Source organism: Argiope bruennichi, chromosome 3 (genome assembly GCF_947563725.1).
Source record: "Argiope bruennichi chromosome 3, qqArgBrue1.1, whole genome shotgun sequence".
NCBI classification, from domain to species: Eukaryota; Metazoa; Arthropoda; class Arachnida; order Araneae; family Araneidae; genus Argiope; species Argiope bruennichi.
Window position 1 is genome coordinate 107757705 of NC_079153.1, and position 27003 is coordinate 107784707.

Consider the following 27003-nt stretch of genomic DNA (forward strand, 5'->3'; position numbering starts at 1 on the left):
TTTGGAAGTGGAATTTAACACTTCATTTTATGAAAGTTATGTTGTGAACTTTGAATATATTCAGCTGAATGAACAGATAAGTCCGTGGGAAATCGTTCAAGTGCTTACATAGGATTCAGCCTTTAGGAAAACACTATTTGATGATGTTGCTGTTTTAAAGACTTGTATAAATTAAAGACTAAAATACATCAGTTCTGCTGCTTGAAGTTTGTTTTGAAAGTCTGGGGATTGGTGTATTGGTACCCACTATGTAATCTGGCCGGAAAGAATTTAATATTTCTTTCCCAAACTCGAAATAACTACTTCTACCTGTTCTGTTAAAATTTCTTATTTGTTCTTTTTTGTATAAAATAAATCTACCCTTGTTCTTGTTAAAATTTCGTAGCGTTTTTTTTTTTTTGAAGCTTTGAACATTTAAGTGGAGGAATTAATCTATACCCACGAAAGTAATATAATCTCAAAAACTAATTTTATACCAGAAACTAACTTCCGTACTCTCGGTTTCACCTGTTCTTATCTATTCTATAAGTAAATTAAGAAAGAAAAACACATGAACTTTTACATCGTACAATTTTTACATCCAATTTCCTAAGTAGTTTTGAAAGATACTTACCTGTAATTAATTACTAATCTAAAGATTTTGGATAAACAATTTTAATTCTCAACTTTGGTGTATTATATTATAAGTGATTACATCTTACTTACTACGGGGGAAACATCGAGTTTCTAGGCTCATATTGACCTTTTTAAGAGATTGAATTCAATTTTAGGAACTTAAGAATGCAAATTGAAAAGACAGTTTGTAATCTCTGGTTTCAGATTATAGTCCCTTGATTTGATACATAATATGATAGCATATGTAAACGTCTTTATAGAAGCTGTTACTAAAATCAGAATTCCAGGAATTACAAATCAATATAATGCATAAGTAAATAATGCAATAGTATAATAAAAGCAAAAATAAAAATGTCTCATGAAAGTAACTTAACTTTAAGATTGATAAAAGCTGAAGCGATAGTTTAGTTCGACTGTTTGTCTCTTCCACAGCTATTCTAAATTTGATTCGGTTTTATCTTTTTTTGATGTTTCTTCAATATGCCACATCTGCTTTAAGTTGCGTTTTTTTTTTTTTTTTTTTTTTTTTTTACTAAAATGATATAGATCAATAAATATCTTTTGGTGTTTGAAGACGAATAGAAATTGCAGAACTTTCTGGCGTTTTATTTGTCATGATTTCAATTTGTTGTTATTTTTTACTGTAGTATAGGTTATTTTTGAAAATTTAGAAATTTAGGGGGCAATGACAAGGGGGATTAATGACAAGATTTATATATATTAGTATAAAAATTAAATTTATCAGCAGGGAGCTCTTGGCGTTAATTATTATTACTGTTTCAGATTAAGGAAAATCCATACATTCATCATAAAAATATACATTACTCTCTAATTGGTTTTCTGGCAATGATCTTCTTTTCTCTATTTGGATGCAAAGTATTCGTTTTTTTTTTATAAACTTATGCAAATTAGTGGAACCATAATATTTCATAATGAAATTAATTGAAATAATTTTAAAAACAATAATATAAATAAAATACATTTTTTTTAGTTCGAGGGAAGTATTTCAGTTAGTAAATTGCATAAGGAAGTTTATTCTTCAAAGAACGTCATCATTTTTTTATAATTTTTATAAAAATTATTTCATTTCTTTTTTAATTTACTCTTAAAATGTTTTATTTAATTTATATTACTTTAATTCATTATTATATAATGAAATGTGGTACATGTATATGAAGAATGAGCCGGAAAAGCTAAGATGTAATATCTCGTATGTCGTTATATAATTTCTTTCACATCACATTTGCAGTTTATAAATAAATACTCAGTTTTACTTTGTATCCAGTTCTGAAGTTGCCCTATCTGAACTTTTCTTTTTATCGGTTGTATTAAAAGGTAATTTTTTTTTTTTTTTTTTTTTTTTTTTTTTGTAAAATACAATTTTTGATTCATTACTAATAAATATTATGCTCACTGTTTTTAAAAATTGTCATTGTTTTGGTAGTCAAATTTGATCACATTTTACGAATTTTTATTGTAGTATTTGCCAAATTACTTACGAGAAATAAAAAATATCTCAAAATTTTCACTATCTTCAAATTTATTTTCTCAAATTTTTGTATTTATTTTCAAAATAAATAAATAAACGAATGAATAAAATAAATAAAATACATGCGCATGATTTTAAAGATATTGGAATAAATAGTGCATTCTGAATCATTTATGTTTATGTAAAAGAAGGAGTTTAGGAGTTTTCCTTTAACTTTTACGGTAAAAGAAATCGACATTTTCAAATCACAATGGCTAATTGCTTATTTACAATTCGTTTTAATCTCTAAAATGAAATTAAGTTAATAAAATACAATAATAAAATGAAGTCATCGTTTTTATCATTGTCTTCAACCTAGTTTTCTCTTCGTTTCATAGTAATAAAAGATACTATCTTTGTAGTGTGAAAAAAAAATTCAGTTGCAGGCGTTGTAATTGACACCTATGTTCTATGTTCCACATCAAAAGGCGTCGATATATTTTCCTAAACATTTAAAATCCCTTTTAATCCTTATTTTGTATGCAAATCATTTTTTTTAATTCTTTGCTCGTTAGCTATTTATACACACTTTTAAATTCACATATAAAAATGTCTTCTACATTGATTTAATTCTTTGGAGAAATTTATCCCTCCCCTAAAAGTTTAACAGCAATAAAAAGCACGGAAACTTGTAAATTTTCAAAATACTTGAAATGAAATGTTTGGGAATTTTGTTTGATAAAAGTTTGATGTTGGTTTAAATTTTTATCTGAGATCATATAAAATTTCTTTGAATTCATGGAAAAATGGTTGTGGTGATTCAATTGAATACCTTTCAGGGTCGCGGACAATAAGCTATTTAGTATATTTATGGAAATTTTGCAATCTTAAATCTATATTGAACAATTTAAATATTTATAATTTTTTAACTAATAATTAATTTATTGATAGTTTAGATAGTATATTTATTTGTACAGTATAAATTCATAAATATACTAAATTAATGATACGTAAGTGGAAGAAAATAAGTATAAACCGATCACATTACGTTCAATTTGAAAGTCTGAAATATTATTCAGGTGTTAATATATTCAAATACTGGTTATAATAATAGTAATTATAAATTAAAGTAATAAATTTTAATCATAACATAAAAATGAATTAATTTTGATTATAAATTTAAAACATTATTTATTTAAATAATTAATTAAGTAAAAAATTAAATTAAATTTTTTTAAAAAATTATTTTAAAAAATTAAGGTTTCCTTTCATTAAAATACGTTTTCGGTTTAAGTACATGTAAATTAAACTTATGTGAAGTCGAAAGGTAAAGATACAACATAAAGATCTTGATAAAATAAAGTTTATATTAAAAATTATTCAAGCATTGAAATAAATTTACTGTCATTATGCTTCCTCGGGAGGGAGAAAATGAGTTTAGGATGAGAAATAGCTTGAAAACTAATCAAATTCTCGTTTTTATTGGAGGTATGATAGTGATTTGGGGTTGCGTTACCCGCATTTCAATGATAGGTTATACATTCTGGGGATGGGAGGAGGATTGTACTGTGGTTAGCGAAAGGCCTTAGGATTTATCCATGTGTTTTCATGATGATCTAGTAACGATTATTTCCTGAATGTCAAAACAGGAAATATTTTGCGATTTTTATCAATTTACACATATCAATTGTTATGAATTATTAAAAGAATAAGAGACGTAAGTCATAACAAATCATCCAAATACGTCTTTCTTATTTTTCTTATAAATATTTTAAATGGTATAATTATTCTTATGATTGAAATCAAAATGCTTAGTTATGATAATACTGAGACAGTTTATTCCTATGGGACAAATTATGAATGATTAATAATAAGGAAACAAGAATTTAAAAAAGATTATGTAAAAAAAAATCCATAAGATAAGAATTTGGAATGTTTTTTTCAATTAGTTTAGTTTAAAACTAGATATGGAAGCGATACAATTGTTTGGTTTTGCAAATGTAACTGCTACCATCAATAAATATATGCATTTTATAATCAGACAAATCTAACTTCCTGAGACATTATCAAAAAAAAGAGAGTGACTCTGAATTTATAATTTCGATGCATATTCACTTTTGATAACGAAAGCATTTTGTCTTTTCACTTGAAATAAGAATTTCAATTATTAGGTTGCTCAAATGAAAAGTGGACAAGTTGGATGAAAAGAATACCTTTATTGAAAATCAAAAGAAATTGCTATGGGCGTTGTAACACAGGTCCCATAATTTAGGTAGCAGTCTATGCCTTTCTGTAGAAAGATGGCCGTTGATTCTTGAGGAAGTCCTGCACAGCTTCTTTCGGTTCGCCGTCCGAATGGAAACGTGTCCCCTGTAATGCTATCTTAAGTGGCCCAAACATGTGGAAGTCACAGAGTGACAAATTCGGACTGTACGGTGGGTTTCCAACATTTTCCAACGGAATTTTTTAAAGATCGTCTGGATTTTAAGGGAGACGTGTGGGTTAGCATTGTTATGGAGGATGATCACTTGTTGTGTGAGAAGGTCTGGCTGTTTGCTTTTGATTACTTTCCGTAGTTTCGCCATTGTACTGCAATATTGCGTTGAATTAATAGTGTTCCCTTGGAGCAGGAAATCAATCAAGAGTGGTCCACGGCAATCGATGAATCAAAAACCGCATTACCGTGCGCTGTTCCGATTTGAACATTTCCATGTATAGCACGACTTTATTTTCGACTAGTTTCCTTTAAGGTGTATGTACACACTTGAAACTTCGAAAATCGTTCAAAATATCGAATATTTTTTTATTGCTTAATAATGTTTTCTGATCCTTCAACTTTCAAACAATACCAAGATGTTGTCAATATTCGAAATATTTCTCGAGTTATAATTATTTTTCTTGAGGTGCTTTCATTAAAAACTCTAGTTACGGTTTTTTTTAAACTTATTTTATGAAGAATGATATTTTTCTACTATGTTGCTTCATTCAAACAATCATAACTCAATAAGAAATGAACCAAATACAATTATTTATATATCAAAATAATCTGTATGAAATAGCGGATGTTTTGTGCCTCAATCAAAGTTATATTTATAGAAATAAATTTTTAATAGCCATCTAAAAGTTAAAATTACAGAAAAAATCTCACTTTTTCTATTCATCGTTGATGAAAAAATTGTTTTAAAAAAACTATATATTTTTATAACTTGATTGAGGCAGCCAACATGAAGACTAATATTAGGCATAATTTCCAACTAGAATTGTGTGTCTGTATAAATTAGAATTTAAGATATCATGTTTCAAAAAATAGGCTAATTAGCTCATTAAATATTATTTAATTAATTAATAATTAATGTAATATGGGTTTTTCTCACTGAAATGAGTTTAAACATATATTAATGACCTACTGTGAAAAAACTGGATTTTTAAAGTTAAAATTTAAAAAAAAATCTTCTAGTGTGTACGTACATCTTAATACGAACATCTTTCACGGTTGAACGCAGTATTCAGTGGACATCTCCTACCGCCCTTTATATCCCTGTTCGGTAACACTGCTATAGCTGCAGTTATTCGGTCACAATCGCAAGTGTCCTCTTTTCATTTGGGCAACAGTTATAAAATACACTAAAAATATTTAATTTTTAGTCCTGAATGTTATTTATTTTTAAGAATGTTTTTAAAAAATTTCCATGCTAAATATTATTATTTATTTTGCTTAACAGCCGTGAATGTGGCGTACGGAAAACCTGCCAACCAGTCCAGCACAGTACGTGGAGGCGACGCGAGTCACGGTAACGATGGCGATTTGACCATTGTCCATGAAAACAAGTACTGCACAGAGACCAAAGCTGAAGATTCACCTTGGTGGCAGGTGGACTTGCTTCACGCCTATCCTGTCAAGGTAGTTAGAATTGTTACGAGGGGTTGTTGCGGTAAGTTAATAAATTATTTTACTGCTTTATTTCCACATGTATGAAATAAAGCCACTAGTGCAATCATCAAAAATTTTGACCTTGAAGTTTTATTGAATTTCCTCGTTTTACAACTTTTTTTTTTGGGGGGGGGGCTTATAAAACTATTTTTAGAACTATATCTTTCAGTCTGCGAATACGAGAATTCAAAAACGAAAAGATTAATGAAACCAAAAACGAAAATGAATGTAATTTAATGCTTGGTAATTGTACGAACATTGTTGCCCGCATCAAATTTAAATCAATCAGTATCAATCCAATTCTCTATCGGTTGAACTGTCATTCGGTCTATTTCTGTATATGTAAAAGTGATAACAATTTTACAATTTTTGGTCATTTGAAATGAAAGTGACAACATAACACAACGTAGGATTGTGTATTAATAAATTAATTTGTTAAAATTGATGTTAGATATGATTAGTTTCATGTGCTTTCAAGAGAATTACCTTTGTTAAGCCTATTTATAACGATTTCGTGATGCTATTGAATTAAATTTCGTTATATAGAGAGAGAAAGAGAAAGAATTTGAATAAGTGAATAATGGCAATTTTCTTCCAATCGAAGTCAAGTCTTTTTAGTTGGTTAATAAGTCAAATTTCTATTTAATGAAGTCTTATTGTTGCATTACCAAAGTAAATTCGTCGTAAAGAATATTAGTTAAATAAAACTTGTCAGTTAAGTTATAAAAACCAGAAACAAGATAAAGACTGGAACTTATGTATTCCTTTTATCGATTTTTAATACATATACCAAACTGCAAAATTATCTGTAATCCTTTTTCATGGAGATTTATAATAATAAACTCCTTATTCGTGAAAAATTCTAATCTCTTTTAAAACTGAAATACAATAAATAGCATTTTCTTGAAAATTAATTCTTCTTAGTTTTTGCATTTCTTCTAGCGACGTTTCTTCATGTCCATTTTCATCTTCTTTCATTACATTTCTTATCAAATTTCAATATGCTCTTATCTTCTTCATTCGCTTTCATATCATTCAGATTTTGCAATTGTTTACTGCACTTAAAAAGCTGCAAAAAAAAAATGAACCAGAAAAAGTTTGCAGCATAGAAATTATCTTTTGTAATATGGAGAACAAATAATACATGATTGCAATTGAAAATCAAAGTTTTGTAGAAAATTCTGTTAAATAGGAAACTTTGCCAAATGAAAAATTTTTGAATGAAGATTCTACTATATTCCAAAAGAATATCGCAATGGAAAGAAGAAATATCACTTAAAAGAAATGTTAATGTAACATAATTAAATTATTGTAACATATTTAAATCTAATATAAATATCTAACATATCTATTGTATCATATCTAAATCTAATATAATATCTAACATATCTATTGTATCATATCTAAATCTAATATAAATATCTAACATATCTATTGTATCATATCTAAATCTAATATAAATATCTAACATATCTAATATAATTATTGTAACGTATCTAAATCTAATATAAAATCTAACATATCTAATATAATTATTGTGTTATGTTAAAAATGTTAGAAAGATGTATTCTAATTCTTTCAATATTCGCAAGTGAATAGAACTTTAAAAAAGAAATTATGAAAGTATAATAATTTATAGAAGAATTCATATTTATTTGTCCATTTTTTATACAAATATTGGTTTTTCACAGGTCATCGACCCCTTCAGGATCTAGAAATACGTGTTGGTAATAGTTCCTCCGTTCAAGGCAACAGACTTTGCGCTTGGTACCCTAAAACTCTAGGTAAGGATGATTTAGTGATTATTAATTACTTTTTATTACTTTATTGATTATTTACGAATTTTTTAACTGTTTTTTTAAGAAATTCTTTTTTGAAATAATGATTTTTAATTGTTTTAAATTAGAAAATATTTTTAGAAATAACATTAAAAACTATCTAGTTCTACTAGTAAATAGTAATAAACATTGTGTACTGGATTTGAATTGAGATAAAGAATATTTTCCGTTTTTTTCAACATTATTATTTGTATATTATTTACTATAATTTTAAAGTATCCTAGCTGACTAAAAATGAAAGTTAAGAACTCTTAAAAGATATTCAAAGATTCTTATTTCTTTAGCCAATGTTTTTTTCAGTAAAAACAATTTTGTATCAAAATTCAGTTTATTTGAATTTTTTAAAAAGAAAAATTTTGATTTTTAGATGATGGAGTAACCAAAGATTTTGATTGTGCCTATCCTATTGTTGGGAGATACGTCTACGTTCAAATGGTAGGCATACAAGGTTCTCTCACTGTATGCGAAGTCATGGTCTTCACCACACAAGGTATATTTGTTTGGAAATTATTGCTTTAAACACAATACTCCATAATACTAAATAGAGCTCTAAAAAAAGATAAAATATTATTTCTGAATTTCTTTGCTTTCTATTTACAATTTTTATATTGCATTTGGAAGTATAATATTACAATATCATTTATGAAGTTGTTCGAGAAATAATAAACGTCAGCGAAATCAAAATCGCAATAACATATTGAAAATGAAACCTGTAAAAAAATGTTGATGTTACACATTTTTTTCACCATATTAATATGAGCTGGCAAATCGCAGACGATAAAAATCTAAATAAATAAGTGAGCAATGAGAAAAGAAAAAAATTGCAATTAAATTAGGAAGTTTGCTGCATGTTCCTATAATATAAATTGTGTAAAAATTATTTTCAGCATTCCTAAAATTATTGGCTTTTGTTGCCAAGTCATAGACTTAAAAATAAATAAAGACAAAAATTCACTTGTTGAGCAGACCAGTGATAAAAATCCGTGAATTTATTAGACAAACAGTAAATAAAGAATACTTCACCCGTTCTTGTTCCAAAGCAGAAGAAAATGTTCCAACTATTATATAATAAAATTTTAAAAAAATGAAATTAAAATATCGGAAGTAAGAAATTTGATTTTGATTTTTTAAAAATATTGGGAAAAACTAACACTTTTTTTAAAAAAAGTCTCAAAATTTAATAAATTAGATGTTTTGGGCATTTTGTCTTAATAGGGACTTACGACTAAATGGTCCACCTATTATCTCAAAAAATTGGGGAAAAAATGAAATTAAAATATTGGAAACAATAAATTTAAGTTTAATTCTTGAAAATTTTGGTAAAGTGATATTTTTTAAACATTCTTAAAATTAATTAAATTAGATGTTTTCAGCATTTGGTCTTAATAAGAACTTAAAACTATTTTTTACTTCATCTAAAGCATTTTTCCAATTCGAGATACATGCCTATCTCTATTAGTTAATTATTGGTCTACTTTTAGAGAGAATACTCTGTTTAATGCACAAGAATTTTAGTTGTTTATTACTATAGTAAGTTTTAACCAATGCAAATTTAATTTTTCAGAGATATCCTCCGGCCGTTGCGGAAACCAGCTGGAGCCCCTGGAATTAACCACCTTCAGTCGTACTTGCTATGAATTTCAAGTGCAAAAAGGCGGTTCCTTTGACACAGCCCGGGATTACTGCAAAGCCAGGGGCGGGCTTCTTCTGCATGGCGTTAAGGATCTCAGCCATAACTTCATAGCCTCGGAACTGGAGCGAAGGAAAGAGGCTTTCAAGTCCAAACTGGTCTGGCTGGGTGCTCAGAGAGACCAGGGGATAAGGGCTCGAACCTGGCACTGGGTGGATGGTAAGGAATCTTCTCGTACCATCTAATCCTTACTGATAATAAAAAGGAAATATCTGCCATGCGATTATATTTTATAGTACCTAGAACTACTAAATATTGTAGATATATTTTGGGGGAAAAAATGTGTTTTCTTGAGTGATTTATTTAATTTTTTTAAATTATTTAATAATTGTATAAAATTTTCTCCGTTGAAAACTTCTGGGAATATTATAGCAAATGTCATTTTTACATTCTTTTTAAATTTAATGATACTTATTTATACGTTGGCTAATTTTTTAATGTTAAATATTCTTTAATGAATTTATGCAGTATATTACAAAAAAAATTCTATGGTTTCAGCGAGATTTAAAGGCTAAATTTTACGTTTGTTTGAATATCAAAACTAAAAAACAAATCTGTTCGAAGGTTATCAAATCTATCGGAATAATTAAAGGGTTTTATTTGTTATTAAGGAAATCATTAACTAATAATTATATTGATTTCGATGAATATCAATTTATGCTCAGATGATTTATAGAACAAAAGTATAATTAATATTCTCTGCTAACTAGCTAGGCAGCAGACACAGATAGCATCCAATAAATTTGAAAAAGAGTCTCTGAAATGTGTTATTATCTAACTTAAGAATAATAATTTTTACCAAATTTATTATTTACCGGTTATTCCAGTTTTTTAAATAAGAATGTTTCAAGAACGTTTTTTTTTATATAATTTATTCCAGCTTATATGTTGGATTATATTATCTGTATTTTACTTTTTTACTTATTTAATGAATTTAATAAATTGAAAAATAACCACTTATTAGTTGGTTAACGACTGTTTGTAAATCTGTCTATTATTTAGTTGCCATCTTCATAACCTCATATGCAATAAGCTGTAGGAATGAATTTCAGTATAAGATATTAACATTAAAATTATCGATATATGTCAAATTTTGAATCAAAGTACTCACTACGGTTTTCACTTTAAAGTTTCAAATCCATAATGGTTTTTAATATGGTTTTATGTAGGCATTTAGTGGACATTTAAAAGAGCGTGTAAAAGGGTCACCAGTGAGAATAAGTTCAAAATCGTTTCTTAGATTTTTATTACTTTTACTACTTTTGGTTTTCTGTTTCTCATTGATGTCAATTAGATATTTAATGGGACTTTAGGTATTCCTCCAAATACGTAATAGATGTGGGTTAAATATATGCGCTGCAGGCAAAAAGAATAAAAAATGCAAAATCATTTTAATTTCGTTACGACGCATTCTGCGTAAATAATGAAATGATTAATAATGGATTAATGTATGAAAATCAAAATAATGTTATTGAGCCGTTGTTACAAAAGAAAACTGCAGTAATTCTTTTGTTTTTTTCATTTCAGGCTCTGCCGTGGACCAGTTCCTGTGGGCAGAAGACCAACCCAACAACTACAATGGTCAACAAAATTGCATCGTGCTGGACGGGGGACGCAGGTGGTTGTGGAACGACGTCACCTGCGACCTCGACTATCTTCCGTGGGTCTGTCAGTACAGTAAGTAGAAGCCCACTCTTCCTAATTTCGCCAAATATCATAAAATTATAAATATAAAAATGTCCTTATCGTTGATAAAGAGGTTGATTTAGAAGGACCATATCTTAAGCAATCAAGATCATGCGATCAATCATAAGGCAAAGCAATAAAAATAAACTTGAATAATTTGCATTTTATAAAGAAAATGTGGTTTTTAGAAACATTTCAAAAGTATTTTCTATTTTTAAAATATTTTGCAATATAAAGGTATTGAAAAGACCCTATAAAGCAAAACGCTAAGTAAAATCACTGAAAGAAATTCAAAGGATTTATTCGAAGTCTTGTACTGACGATTACAATATTTTATAAACATGAATATATTTAACGAAAAATCCTCCTATAGAAGTTATCAATAATGAATAATAAATTTCAGAATTTTCTTCAGCAGAAATATAATTTTTTAAGCCCTCATGTCCGGAATTCTTTTGTCGGTTTGGTATGATAATTAAAATTTAATCTTCGAATGCATTTTAATATTCGAATGCATACTGACAATTTCTATCTTATTTATTATAAAAGAGAACAAGAAAATCTTATTCTTAGCATTATACTTATTTATCATTAATAAAAAATAATAGCTGAATACCTTTTTGTTACTTTTAAGATTTCATTTCCGAAATATTGTGATTTAAATTGTTTCTCATCTAATATGTTTCATTATTGATACGATAATCTAAAATTTTTAAATACAATTTCGAATGGAAACTAGAGTAATAATTAATATTGTCTTTGTAAAATCTTTTTCCATTTGTTTTCAAAAGTACATTCGACATAGTATGATTCAATTCAAAAAATTTTTTAAAAAAATGTATTGATAGCGCTCGTACAAAGATTTGTACAAAGAACGTATAACGTTCGTACAAAGAAAAGATTTACAGAGATTGGAGAAATCTTTATTACTTTTTCTGTTGCCATTCTTCCACACATCTGACCTAACTTGTTTTGCTTTGCATAAGTTAAGACTTCTTAATTTTCTTTTCTGCTTACTTTTCAGGTCCATCTAACTGTGGTAATCCGGATCGCCAGGAGAATTCGACTATTTTGGAGAACGATTTTAGGCTGGGTCAGTCGGTCACCTATCAGTGTCCGACTGGAAACAAAGTGGTGGGCGATCGAATCCGGCGCTGTGAAAGCAACGGATTCTGGAGTGGAGCAGCGCCTTCCTGCGAATGTGAGTTTTGTTTGAACTTTCATTAGGCATATCTTTCACTTAATTGTTCTAACTATTCTAAGATCTTTAAATCACCTGACTCCCTTTAGGATAATTTTATATTAGATGCATTTGAGAAGGATGTCTTAAAATTAAGTCAAATACCGTTGACTTAATTTTAATTGACTGTCTAAGTATTCTAAGTTATTTAAATCATCCGACTCCCTTTAGGATAATTTTATATTAGATGGATTTGAGAAGGATGTCTTAAAATTAAGTCAAATACCGTTGACTTAATTTTAATTGACTTTCTATGTATCCTAAGCTATTTAAATCATTTGGCTCCTTTTAGGATAATTTTATATTAGATGCATTTAAGAATAAAGTCCTAAAGTTAAGCCAAATACCTGTGATGACACTAAAAACAAATTTCAATAAAGGGAATCAAGGAATCATAATCACGAAAAAAAATCATCACCTAGAATAAGTATACAAAAGATTTTATCATTTTTATAATAATCTTTGCAATGAATAATAAGTTGTCGTAGAATTTATTTCCATTCTCTTTAAGTGAAATGAAATTCTATACATTTAAAACCTGTTTAGAATTGAAACGTTAAATATTTTGGAAATTTTGCCCATTTTTAAATAGTTTCAAATAGTAATAAAACTAATAGGAACTATTAAAAGTCTATTTAATTGAGTCTATATTTTTAAATTGTTAACGAAATTTTTAATTAAATCTAAATAGGATATTTTACTGTTAGTATCTTGTATAAACTCCGAAATTAATCCTTTGCCTTCTAAAAATAATTAAGTATCCAATGATTAAATTAAAACAGGAACTATTTTCTCTACTTCAAGATATAAAAATATACTTATATAAAATGTTTTTCTTTTAGAAAAATTTATCTACGACTCATCGTAGCACCATCAGAATATATTATTTTAGTTATCGAAATCAAAAATCATTAAAATAATGAATAACCAAAACTGGTGTCTGAAAAAAAGAGTGAATAAAGAATAAATATGAAAAGCGGAACATGACAAACGGAATTAAATGGAAATTTGAGTAAATTTTTTTTTTTTTGAGAATTTTTATTACAATTGTTCTAATCTGAAAATTGTTATGAAATCTTTTGAAGCAAGGTATTTTTAAATAATTCTTACGCTTAAATATTGAAAATTTTTTTTAAAAAGTAAGTATTTCAATTTGTGTACACATTCTGAGTCTTAATTTGAGAAGCCCTTATCCAGATCAGTTAAGGGGAAAGAAAGCGTGTGTGGTGATTCACTTTTCAAACAAAAATCAAAACTCGCTGGACAAGTAACAACGTTACGAGAGTAAATTTTTTTTTACCGCAGATTTACTTCCTGTCTTATTAATAGGTCATTTTCACTTGAGTTGGCAGCTGCAACCTTATTTTTTGACAAAAATTAAAGCAGCTTTAAAAGAGGCGTCTGTTGAGCTCTGAAAGTCTGAACGAATGAATTTTTCTGATAATCTGTATAACATTAATACGACGAGAATGATTTGAAATGTTTTTTTCCGTTTATTTCGTGATAAGCAAAGGGAAGCCACACCTCTTAAAAGTCTGAGAATATTCTCCGGGGCGAGGGCGCTACTTTTCAAAGTATCGAATTAGTAGGTCGATTAATTAATTCCTTTATCGGAAATGTCAGCATGAATTGATTTTTTGAGCCACTTCTCTTGTTATTTATTATATTTCTCAAAATGTATTTTTAATTCAGAAGAGCTCAGTATGACCGAAGTGTTTTGAGTAAACTTTTTTTTGTAAGTTACATAAGTAAAATTATATGAAATGTTATTTTGTGTGCATGAACTTGTAGCAGAACAATTATTCATATGATCGTTATGAGGAATACTGCTTTTCTAATAATTCTAACATAAGATTTAATAAATTTATTTTGTATCAACGATAAATATTTTTTAAAAAAAATTAAAATAATTTCCCATTAATTTAAATTGAATATTTTAAGCTAAAATATTTTGCTTTGCTAATTTTGTTTATAAACATTGAGGAATACGAAAGGAGCATACCTGAAAAACTTTTATCATCCACTTAGGGATGACAACAATTAAAGCTTTGCTCTAATATATATTCCACCTGAGGTAAATTTAATGAATTTTAGTATACAATATTAAAAATCAATTACTGAGAATCCCGATCCTATAAATAATTATTAACGAATAATTGTTTTAATTGCAAATATTTGATTGTCAAAATTCTAATTTTTTTTTAATCAGAGAACAATTTTAATGTTTTTAATTATTCAAATTTTGATACATATTTAAAAATATCATACATTGTAATGTGCAGTTTTTTTTTCAAAATCTGCAATTTGAAGGAAAATAATAATAGAAAATATTTCATTTATAATCTATGATTTTTGAAATTATGTATGGTTTTTTCCTTGTAGTCGTGGATTGTGGACCCCTGAAAAACATCAATTTCGGTAAAGTGACGTATGGTGAAGATAGAACAACGTACAATGCCACTGCTGAGTACGTCTGTGATGAGAACTACACTCTGGTGGGCAGCGGTGTGAGAAGATGCGCTGAGGATGGAAAATGGAATGGAACGGAACCAAGATGCGAATGTAAGCTCTTTTTACCACATTTATTGTCTTTTATAAATTAATTCTATTTTACTGGATTACTTTAGCTAGTTTAATATTTCATACTAAAGCAAAACAAGGGTTATGTTGAGATGGACCTTCGTAATCTTGAATCGCGGTCAGAATACGAGGATGAAACAAAAAATGGCTGCCCTAATCTAAATTTACGCACCACATCAACGGGAGGACATTTAGTCCTGACAGAATTAATGTGCTCCAGGTCTGCTAATGTGATAGAATTTGTATAGAATCGGGTCTCGAACCTGAAGCTTCAGAGTTCAAAGCCGGGTCTTACCACCAGCCCACACTCGGTTAACTGAATTAAACTGAAAAGATTCTTGCCGATGGTGGATTGGATTGTTTTTTGCGTGAGATATAAGTATATAAGTAAAAAAAAAATACTCTTCAACCATTTCAAATTTATTGGTTCCCTTAGATCTTTCAAAAGATTAGATCTATAAAAATGAAAAAGGGTAGGAGTGAATTTGACTGATTGATGCTTTAGATATTTCGTTCATGAATTAAACAGCAATGGAAGTTAGGGGTTAAAAATTACTTTTTATGTTATAACTTATGTTGAATTACAGGTTATGAATGGAAAAAATACTTAGCATCAGAACAAAGATTGAGAAACGTATTGTTACATACTAGATGACTAGTTTAGATACGTTTGTGGTGTGGCAAGGACATCAGTATTTGGCAAATTTAAGCATATAAATTTAAAAAATAAAAGTGAACAGTAAAAAGAAACATTTATTAAAAATCACTCCTAAGATATATAATGTCATTTGTATAGCGTATGAAATATTTCAATCTGTTAAAATACATATTTTACATTTCGATGATGATAAACTGCATTTTCATTAAGAAAAAGAATTTTAATAACAACATTTTAATTAAAGCTATTTTCTTATTAATAGACTTTTAATTAGTGTGCATGCGGTTTGATATTACTCGTTTTCAAATTAATTTGTAAAGTAATTTTCAACATTCAACAGCGTTGATAATTCATATAATTTTTCTTTATTAGATGCTGGTTGTAAAAAAATATTGGGAGATATGAACACGCTTGATTACATATTATATTAATGTTTTAATGTTATCCTGTTGCTTCATGCATTATGCAAGCCGTAATTTAAGAGAAATTTATATATTTAAAGGATTTAATATCTCAAATGAATGAAATAAATTGCAAATAATCTTTTACATCCAAATAATTATGAAATTTTGGCAATTTTATAAAAAAGTAAAAAATAGATTATTTATTTTTCAATATACAAACTTACAGCCGTTTATATTACAAATTTTTTTAATGATATTTAATCAACTTTGGCTTATTAGCTTAGTTCGAAGCAACAATCTTTAATAATTTATATACTTTTATTTGACATTCATATCTACATTATGTTAATTTTCCGATTAATTTTCTTTCTTCTAGATCACTGGTGCCAGAGCTTACAAGTGCCGACAAATGGCTCCATGGAGATGACCGGAGTAAAAGCAGGAGATGAGGTCACCTACACTTGCGACAGGGGGCACAAATTAGTTGGGGACGAAGTCCGGAAGTGTCAACTGGGAGGAAAATGGACAGGAAGAGATCCCATTTGCAAATGTAAGAACCTTTTGAAAATTTGTTTCAAAAAACCCATTGAAGTCGATCATGTCTATATTTGAAGTACACACACGACATCCTCATATATACAATGGATTATTCCATTCATGCTTGAGGATATGAAGGCTTGGTGCTGCCATCTAGGATTGAAGAAGGAAGTTAGATCTTATTCTCTGCATTGCTTGACGCTTCAATATATTAATAATTTATGTTATTATTATTTTTGTTTTTATCTTGAGCACCTAATAAAATGGAAAACGAACTTCTAAGATTATGTTAAAAATTAAGTAAAAAAAAGGAGCAAGAAATCCTCAAAATTATTTATAGTATTGCACTTAATGAGCTTTTTAAAAATTAAGAAAATAATATGAAATGAATTAAGTTATGCAAGGGAAAGTTTTTAACTTTGGTTTAATGATTTGGATATTGAAAAATAATATATCTATATGATCTTCCTCCTACTACAAAGTCTTTTCATATTAAAAATTAATTCTATTTTATACTTTTTTAAGTTTAAAATGTCGCATTGAAATAAAGAAGTAACTAGTTCACTTCACCAGTTTTAAGAAGAATTTATAAAAATTTATTTAAGTTAAAATAGATAACATTTATTTCCGAAATATATCGCTGAATGATAAACTGTTTTTAATCTGCTGTTATAGACCAGTTTAAATAAAGCATTGCAAACAAATCAATTTTAATAAAGCATAACATGTAAACAAGTGCTAATTATGTTGTTAAGAGCATCGAAATGTAGCATATTTTTCAATCAGATGGATAAGATATTTCTTTGCTGACATTTAAAATTTTTTTTAAATATTGATTCTGTATTTTTTTTTTCTAGTTGTGGAATGCGGACGTCCTCTGACTCTAGAAAACGGTTCTTATATACTCATTGACGACAACTTGACAACATATCAAAGTCGCGTGACGTATAAATGTAATGACAACTACACCATCATAGGACACGATCAGAGATCTTGTTTAGAAACGGGAAAATGGAGTGGTAGAGAACCTACCTGCAAACGTAAGTCTTCTTATGGAATGTGTTTTATGGTCTTATTATGGCCTAAAAATTTATGGAAAGTACGAGTTTTTAACTTTGAATTTACACTTTAAGTGTTTACTTATTATCTAACTCATTTTTATTAGTTTTTTGCTAAATAATTATCAGTTTGTTTATCTTTGTAATAATTTTGATGTTTTAAAATTTCGTTAGTTAATTTGTGATATCTGCACAGTTGTAAATGATTTCGTAATAAACTTTAAATCTTATAAATAGAATTTTTTTTAACTGCGCTTAGCTAGATTATCTTCTGAAAGATATTATATTAAAATTTACATGAATAAAATTCTTCAAAATGTAAGGCTTATTATTTTTTTTTAAATTCACACCATTCTATTAGAGTTTTAATTAAGATATATAATTTTATTTTTTTATTTTGTAGTATAATATAATGAATATTTTTTAATACTATAAATTTTTGTCCCGTATTAAACATACTAATTCTTCAACACTTCTTGAAATAACGTTCAGAATTAAGATACTAAACTAAAACTAAAACGATTTTACTTTTAATGTGGGCAGAAAATTTGAAATTATTATTTCATATTCGGATCTAAAAATATCAAATAAAAACTAACATAAATATTACCATACTATTATCTAACCATGCAGATCACAATTTTCTTTTATCACATCCTTTAGATAATTTCAAAACGGAAATCTGGAAGAAAAAAAAAAACCTCCACAGGGAAATTTTTTTTTCTTGGTTTCCCGAGAATATATATCAGTTATTTATTTTTAAAAATTATAAATAAAAGCTAGTTATCATCTTTAACAAATTATTCTATTATATCATGTAATTCCTATACCTATTATATGAACACAGCCTGCTGGCACCTTTTTGTGCACTTCATATTTTACAAATTTGTTATTTTTTTATTGTAATATGCATTTTGTATTAACCTGACGTTTTTCAAACTCAATACCTGCAAGATCACTGAGCTTTAGCTGAAAGAAAAACCTTTAGAAATCACAGTCACGTCACAATGTATATAAAAAAACTATTTTTATGAAAACCTATTCTCATCTTTTTTATCTTTAACAATGACGCATGCCTGAAAGGCAAAACTGCTTTCTCTTTTTTTAAACGAATTGTAACTTTCGTGCGACAGTAACTATGAATATTCTCACAAGGTCATTATCGAAATCCACATATTATTTCATATATGATCATTTTGATAATATTGGAGCTAGTTAAACTACAATGGTGTCCTTGTTTAGAAACAATTTTTTGCTATTCATTTCTATAAATTTCAATGTAAGCATTATTACATAGTAGTAGGGGCGTTCAATTAGAAAGAAACATTGAAATATCGGTGCATATGCATTATGAAATGATTTCCAATTCGTATTGAATTTCTTCGTATAATCATGTACTAGAAACGATGCATTCATTGTCGAAATTTTAATGGATATTATATGAAAGGATAAAAGCAAATATTATGCTTTTTAATTGATTGTTATTTTATTTCTCATTCTTAGGATGAATATTTGTATTTATCTATTTCTTTCATTTGCTAAAATTATCATTTTTCCAAACGCGAATATGTCACTATTCCTTTATATTTTTTATTTCTGATCTAAGACACTTGTTAAAAAGCGACAATCAAAACCTTTCCACAAAATGATGAATTGTTTATTTTGAATTCAGCTTTTGAATGGATGAATGACAGATAATATGAGAGAATTATCTTTTAAGAATCCCGGGTCGCGTATTATATAGATCAAACCTCAGCCATCTGATAATTCGTGAAAAAATATCTTGTTTGAAAGCTAGATATTTAGAAATATTTAATTCGCGATTCATTTTAAAATTTTCTCACTGTCTCTCTCGGTTTTAAGTGAAGCTATTATCTTGGTATTACGCTCTCCTAAGAAGCACTTATATAGATACATGAAATCCTCTAATATTTTTTATGCACCAATTACCATTTACCATTGAAGCTAAGGAAGTATAACCAAATTTAATATAATAGTTATCGACTGCATCAATGAATTGTTTTTGTGCATGAAATATGTACGTTTAAATGGACCGTAGAACCTCGATTATCCGAACTGATTTAGTCTGCAATCACCTCGGATAATCGAAGTTCAATTAACAGAGAATAAATTTTATATCATAAATATTTTTGTTAAAAATTTTCAAAATTACATTTTGATGCTATAAAAATTATTCCACGACACAAATACGCATTAAGATTTTTTAAAATCTCAAAATTCCATCATTTGTAAGAGAATTCACAAATATTAGTGATTTTTATTGCTTCTTTTGCAATTCTTTCAATGTTTCTTTAAGGATATATTCATTCTTTCTCGATAAAATGAATCTTTTTGGCACATTTACTGTGCCATTTTTTCATAGAAACTATTATTATTTATCATTATTGAAGTGTTTATAAATGGAACTGTCTTTCTGTCAGTTATACTACCAATAACTGCTGAAAAGTGACAGTTAGATACTTTCATATTGCTAAAATAGGTCGGGATAGCCTGGTTGGTAGAGCGTTGGATTCGCGTCCGTTCGGTTGCGAGTTCTAATCTTGCCGACCGAACATTCCCCATGTGCCTGGTGGCCAATGCGCGTATAAACCTGTCGTCTTCACAAAGACCACCATGTCGAGAGTAATACCACTGGGGGGTACTGGATCAGGAATGATCGTTCTTTGATCCAGGTCTAAACTACGATCTGTAGATGAATGAATGAAATGCGAGAATGAGGTTCGCCCCGTAAAAAGGGTTGTGACGTGTGTGTAGTCAAATCGTACTCTTGGCCCAAGTTGGCTCTACGATTAAAACAAGAGGGGCTCCCCCATAGGCTTAAATCAGCTGTCTTCGTACAGTGGCCTTGTCCGTGGTAAGTGCCATAAGTAACAACAACATATTGCGAAAATTGCTGCAAGACCAACTTTGATACTTTTTCTGAAATGTCCGTTGATTTTATGAAAAATGTTAAATATAATTCGTTTTCTGGTTATGGCTTAGTTAATGAAACCCTCTGTTGGCAGAAGCTCAGATAATCTAGAATATTCTATATCTGAACTTCAGTACACAGCCACATAGAAAACTATACTGTTAACTTAATCTGAAACTTTTTTTATTTTATTTTGGTATTTTAATTCATAATTTAACTCATTTGAATGACATTTCTAAACATGAGCTCTTATGAGAACAAGAATGCGGAATTTATGCCATTGCACTGAATATACTTCTTTTTTTATTATTATTTGGTATCTTACAAATGTGTTTTTGAGGAGCTAACCAGCTACTATCAAATTGCTTTTTGTCTTTTCTAATAAGTACCGACTGGGGAAAAATATTTTTATTCAATGATTTAGTTTACCTAATTCATAGAAATTAGTATTCGTCGTTAAATTCTATAAATTTGTCAAAAGAATTCGATCCGTTTCAAGAAATGCACAATTTCAGTTTTTTCAAATAAATTTTTAAATATCCATTATTTAAAAGTATAATATTAATACATTTTATGCATGTTATAATTACGCTAAAATGATGTTTTCACAAAAAAGATTATACAAAAAAAAAAATATCCTTTCAGTAATCGAGTGCGGTGAACCGGAAGTTCCTGATGGTGCAGAAATGCCCGAAAACGCCACCTTCACCATCCACTCAGAAATACACTTCCGGTGCAAACCTGGCCACAAAATTTCAGCTGTCTCGACTAATGATGTGGCCACTTACAAAAATGGAGGCACAACACTCAAGTGCAATCCCGATGGAAAGTGGTCTGGAAGTCTGCCAACATGCATTTGTAAGAATTCCGTTTGTGTATCTATTCCATGGTCAGGGCAATTCCAAAAGTTTAGAATAGTTATAAGATTTTAGAACCTAAAGATCTATAAACAGTCTTTTCATCGTTGCTCAGCAAGTTTTACATACCATAATTTGAAAACCAATAAGAACTTTTAATCATAGAATCTTGGTTAATGGCGTCTTGTTTGAAACAAAAATACTTTTTAAATATATTGGAACATGATTTTAATTGAATATAACGATACAATGCAGAACTTTCCTCGTATCATCAGCTTTGTTTTTGTAATATAAGCTGACGTAAAGTAGTCAGATATACATTTTCAACGGTTAATCCAAATTTATCAATTTTTGTCCGAAAACATATTTTTTTATTTGCTTCATATTCATTTGCATAAATAATGTTAACAATAAATTTTCTATGAATGATAGTGATATATTGTTGATTATAATGCAAAAATCGATTACCAGAAATTAAATATGATTAAAATCTAGCTTGTCCCATTATATCAGAAATGGATACCTTTTCTGATATGATGGGGCCTTGCTTTTCCTTGGACCTTGCTTGCTCCTTCCCACCTTGCTTTTTGGCTTAACAGTTTGATATCAGTTGACGATATGAAAGAGCTTCTGCTAGTGGATTCCAGCCAGGTTTAATTTTAATATAAGATTTTTTACACTGCGAGCCATGATATGGATCATTTTTCTAAAAGTATTTCATTTCTGGACTGATGTTATTACAAAAATTATTTTCATTTGTAGAATAATATTATTTCGAAAGTTATGACATTTATAAAATGTCATCTCGAAAATTATTTTCATTTGTGGGATGATATTATTTCTAAAATTATTTATGAAGTGACATTTTGAAAATTATTTCAAATTAGAGGCAGTGTTATTTCTAAACATGTTTAGATTAATTGAATGATGTTAGCATTAATGCGAAATAAAAAAAAAGTTTTTCATTATTTAGTTAATGTTACATATCTATTTCTTCAGAACCAATCTGGAAATCTATGTATTATTTTCCAAAATTACTAATAACTAAACTGAGAAATAAAATTAAAAAAAATTAATATATTTCCCTCTAACTTCAGTTTGTTTTTTGATATGATTCTTTCATTTATTTTTAAATAAAAATGCACTCTCCATAACTGAAAATAGTTTTCATGTATTCAGTACATAAACCTGCTCCATTGAGTTTTTAATTTTGAGATAAGTAGAATATCTTTCCGAACATTTCAAATATTTCCCTACTTGGAAATGACAGGGGGGGGGGAGAGAGAGAGAAAAAATATGCATGAAAAGTGGGATGTTTCCTTTGAAAAATGCTTTCTTTCCATCAAATAAAATAAACAAATAGTTTCCTTTCAACATCAGTCCATACCAGAAAACAAAATGATTTGAGCGATTTTTTTTTAAAATTTTAAAATTCTTGCAAAGCATCTAGATAATTTTATAGAAACTATATTGTTTAAAATGAAAACTTAAAGAGCAAAAAAATAAAAGATTTTGTACATATAAATAAAACTGTGAGGCGGAATTTCTGACAATATTTTGATGATATTTTCTCCACAGATGTTGACTGCGGCCGAGTCCAACCCTTGCTTCGTGGAGAAGTGCAATACGTGAATGGAACCACCCATTTGGGCAGTTTGGCCAGCTATTCTTGCAATCCGGGATTCCGCATGATCGGAAGCCGAATCAGAACATGCACGGAGAACGGAAAATGGAGTGATGGAGCACCCAAATGCGAAGGTGAGATTTAAATTTAAAAATGTTTCTCTTGTTTTTATAATATTAATGTTCACTTATAAATATGGTAGTATATATAGGCTATCATACATTAAGTAAAAAATGTATGATGCAAAATTAGCTCAAATGCTCAATGTTGTAAATTTGGGGAGTGATCACTTTTTGAATAATAAAAGATGAATGAGAGGCCTTTTTAGATTTTACGTCGAGGTATATTATTTAAATAAAAATTGTTTTTGCATTACATTTTATAAAATTAGCTACATTTAATATAGTTGATAGCTTATATATACATTTAATTTTGGTACTGTTTCAAGAATCTGTATTATATGATTTAAGAATTTTATTATAGGATATATTTTAAGAAGAAATGCATGTGTTCTTTTAAGAAATGATAATTTAAGTGTAAACATAAACAAATTTTTGCTTGTCGTGAAAGATAGCTTTCATTTTCGAAAGATCCGTTCATTATTACTGATATAGGAATTTAATGATTTGTCCCATCTTGTGTCTCAATGGAAGTCTTAAACAATGAAGCACAAAACAGGAAGATGCTTTTAATTTGATATTTCGCTTTAAGAATGATAGTTAATTAATGAATGACAGACTTAAGCTTTTGAAACCGATTCGCAGTTTCATCCTGTCTTCACAACAGAAGAAACTATAAATGCTAGACAGATGACATTGAACTAGAAAATATCAAATCTAAAATTTTGCTATAAGGGTTTCTACATATCTTTTTTAACTTGATAATATTTATAAGCTGGGTACGATCTATAAAGAAATATATATTGTGAAATTTTATCGACAAGACAGATCTTTGGATTTAAGACAATCAAATTTAGCAAATGGCGACTTTTTGATTTATAGATGAAGGAGTTTTTTTCAAACTTTAAATTCGAAATGTAAATTATAGTTATTGTATTGTGGTACAAAATGGTTAATACTTTGCCTATTTAAAGGCTGGAGAAATTATAAACAGATAATAATTCATTCAATTTCGATTGCAGGTTTTCCTAGTTGTGTAACCAATAGATTGAAAGTCGAATTCTCTGCAAGAGAATAAGATTTCACTCATGAACTAAAATTTTGCTTTAGCATTATATTTTAACTATAGGCGGTGGACAAATGAGTATAAATATGATGAAATGCTGGAAAAGTACAAAAATAATTGATTTGTAAAATAGTTTAGGATAATGGAACTGTATGTAAATATTATATTAATTATTTTATAAAAAGCTATAAAATTCTGAATTCCATTTGGGTGCCATTTTTATAGCTGTCTTAATTGGTGTAAGCTGATTCAGACCAAATTCGAGAGCGCTTCTGACTTTCTGTTCGGTTACAGCTGTCTTTAGTTATATATTTATTCTCTCCATTATGTTTTAAGTTAAATCATAAACTAAAGATATGATAGATATATCATTGTTTCGTTGTTTATTTTAATAATAAATAAACAATCGCACATATTAAAATGGTTTTTAAGCCCGTTGTGTAAAATTATGCATCAAATGTATGATTAAACCTTATAAAACTTTTGCTATGTTTAAGAAAAATCCAACTCTATAATTTCTTCCTCCTCTTTGTTTCTTTGGTATACATTTTCAAAAATACATATTTTACTTCCTCAGAAATCAGATGTGTTTCACCCGAAGTTCCGAAGAATGCCACAGTCGTGTATGGAGGCAATGATAGAGCATCGGCCGATTCGTTCCGCGTGGGATCTACTGTACAATATCGGTGCATTCCTGGTCATCTACCTGTCAAAGGAGAACCCCTTAGGACATGCTTGCCCACTGGAGTCTGGTCCAACGAACCACCTTTATGCATGTGTAAGCAAAACTTGAATTTCAGCGCTATCTTTAATGTAATCATATATAAATTAATACATATAAAAACTACTATTTTAAAAAAATGTTTAACTTATTGCATTTTAAGAAATAAAAGTCCAGATAAATACATATATTGATAGTAATGTTATCATTTAAATACTTAATTTTGCAATACAGTAATAGTGTATGTAATATAAACACGGCATAATTCTGTTTATTATTTCTATTTTAAAAGCACAAAGAGCGTTTTTAATTGCTTTAATAATTATAAACTGCGATAATGCGCATGTTTTGTTAATGACATTGAAAAAATTTGGCTTAGCAAAATTCGTGCAATGGCTATCTTTGGTTCTTTTTTTTTTTTTTTTTTCATACTATCTGAAAATTTTCAGCTTTTTGAAAAAAGTTTAAGTCTTAGTACTGCTAAATACTTAAAAATATATAAATAAATAATAAAAAATGGTGTCTGTTAATTAAAATTCTGGCAGATTCAGTCGGTATTTTTTTCGCATACTGTCTGAAAAATGTCAGCTTTTTGAAAAAGTTTGTCTTATTGCTGCTAAATATATTTAAAAAAAAAACCTTGAAAAGTTACATCTATTAAATAAAAATGACAGCTCTTGAATACAAAATTTTCAATCTGAGGAATTATATATAACTGTTCATGATTTACAACGATGCAATTTTAAATATAACGTTTTTCTTTCTTTCATTTTCTTTTCATAGTTCTGCCTTTAATTTATATTGACTTCTATCTATATTATTGTCCAATAGGCAAACTTATTTGATTTGTGGTATTACTTTGTTTCGGTTGTTTCTTATGGCACATGCCATGGACAAGCCAGCTGTTACGAAGACAGCGATTTAAGCCGGTGGGGGAGCGTTTCTTGTTTTTTTAATAGCGCAAACTCGGGCCAAGAGTACGACTTTGCTACTCACGCAACACTCATTCGCTTGCACAACCCCTTTTTACAGGAGGGCACATTCACACATAGAACAACGGAAGAACAATCATGCCCAAACCAGGACTCGAACCCAGGACGTCCAGACCACGGGGAAAACCCGCTACCCCTATCCCAGGACACCGGCTATTTCGTTTCTTGTGTGGTCTATCAATATTTAAGCTCAAAAATGCTCGGGATTAATAGATTATTAAGAATACAATGAGGATTCAAGTTGCCTGAATTGACTTTATACATTTGATATATATTTTCTAAAACATTAAAGATATTCGTGTAGTCTTGAACATATTAGACAAAATTATGTTAGACAAAGATTATGAGATATAGAAACAAGTTTTCTTTGAAAATTTACAATAGAATACTAAAGTAAACAAATATGAGTAAGAAATTTCTTGGGGTTCCATCTGGCCAAGCAATTATCAAATTCATGCCAAACATTTGTAAATATCTGAAGAGCTATAAACTGAATAGCAACTATGAAATGGTACTTTAAATTCTGCAAATTGGTGTAAGGTACCTAATAAATAAATCTTTCACATAAAACCCATGTGAAAAAAAAAAAAATCTGAGGAACTTAAATTTGAAAAATTTGTAACCTCTAGAATGTAGAAGGAGCCCTCTGGAATACAATTAAATGAGAGAATTTTTAAAAATAATTTCGTGGATAAAAAAATATATATAATATAGAATCTTCAGGCACTTTTCTTTGTAAAAAAATGGATTTATCCATACTTTTCCAGATATCGATTGTGGGTTACCGAGACCAGTGCCTCATGGCCACTGGCTATTGCCTTCAAATACCACCTACTACGGCAGTCAAGTAGAATATGTATGTGACGTAAATTTCGAAATTCATGGCCCCAGAAGACGTCTATGTCTGGAAAATGGCACATGGAGCAGCAATGAACCAATTTGTGAAGGTAATTTGATATTTCAGTAGCATCTCTTGTTAATTCTTTT

The 27003-nt window shown here is 28.6% G+C and overlaps 1 protein-coding gene across 1 annotated transcript in view; it reads left to right on the forward strand.

Annotated features, from left to right (window-relative positions):
- Positions 1 to 27003, forward strand: part of LOC129963790 (sushi, von Willebrand factor type A, EGF and pentraxin domain-containing protein 1-like) — a 106691-nt gene that overhangs the window by 70019 nt on the left and 9669 nt on the right. Inside the window, exons 4-16 of the mRNA XM_056078344.1 lie at positions 5806 to 6015; positions 7706 to 7798; positions 8220 to 8342; positions 9417 to 9701; positions 11070 to 11219; positions 12253 to 12429; positions 14851 to 15030; positions 16487 to 16660; positions 17505 to 17687; positions 21283 to 21495; positions 23073 to 23252; positions 24881 to 25081; positions 26784 to 26963. Coding sequence (XP_055934319.1) covers positions 5806 to 6015; positions 7706 to 7798; positions 8220 to 8342; positions 9417 to 9701; positions 11070 to 11219; positions 12253 to 12429; positions 14851 to 15030; positions 16487 to 16660; positions 17505 to 17687; positions 21283 to 21495; positions 23073 to 23252; positions 24881 to 25081; positions 26784 to 26963 — 2349 coding nt within the window. The remainder of the gene's footprint in view (positions 1 to 5805; positions 6016 to 7705; positions 7799 to 8219; positions 8343 to 9416; positions 9702 to 11069; positions 11220 to 12252; positions 12430 to 14850; positions 15031 to 16486; positions 16661 to 17504; positions 17688 to 21282; positions 21496 to 23072; positions 23253 to 24880; positions 25082 to 26783; positions 26964 to 27003) is intronic.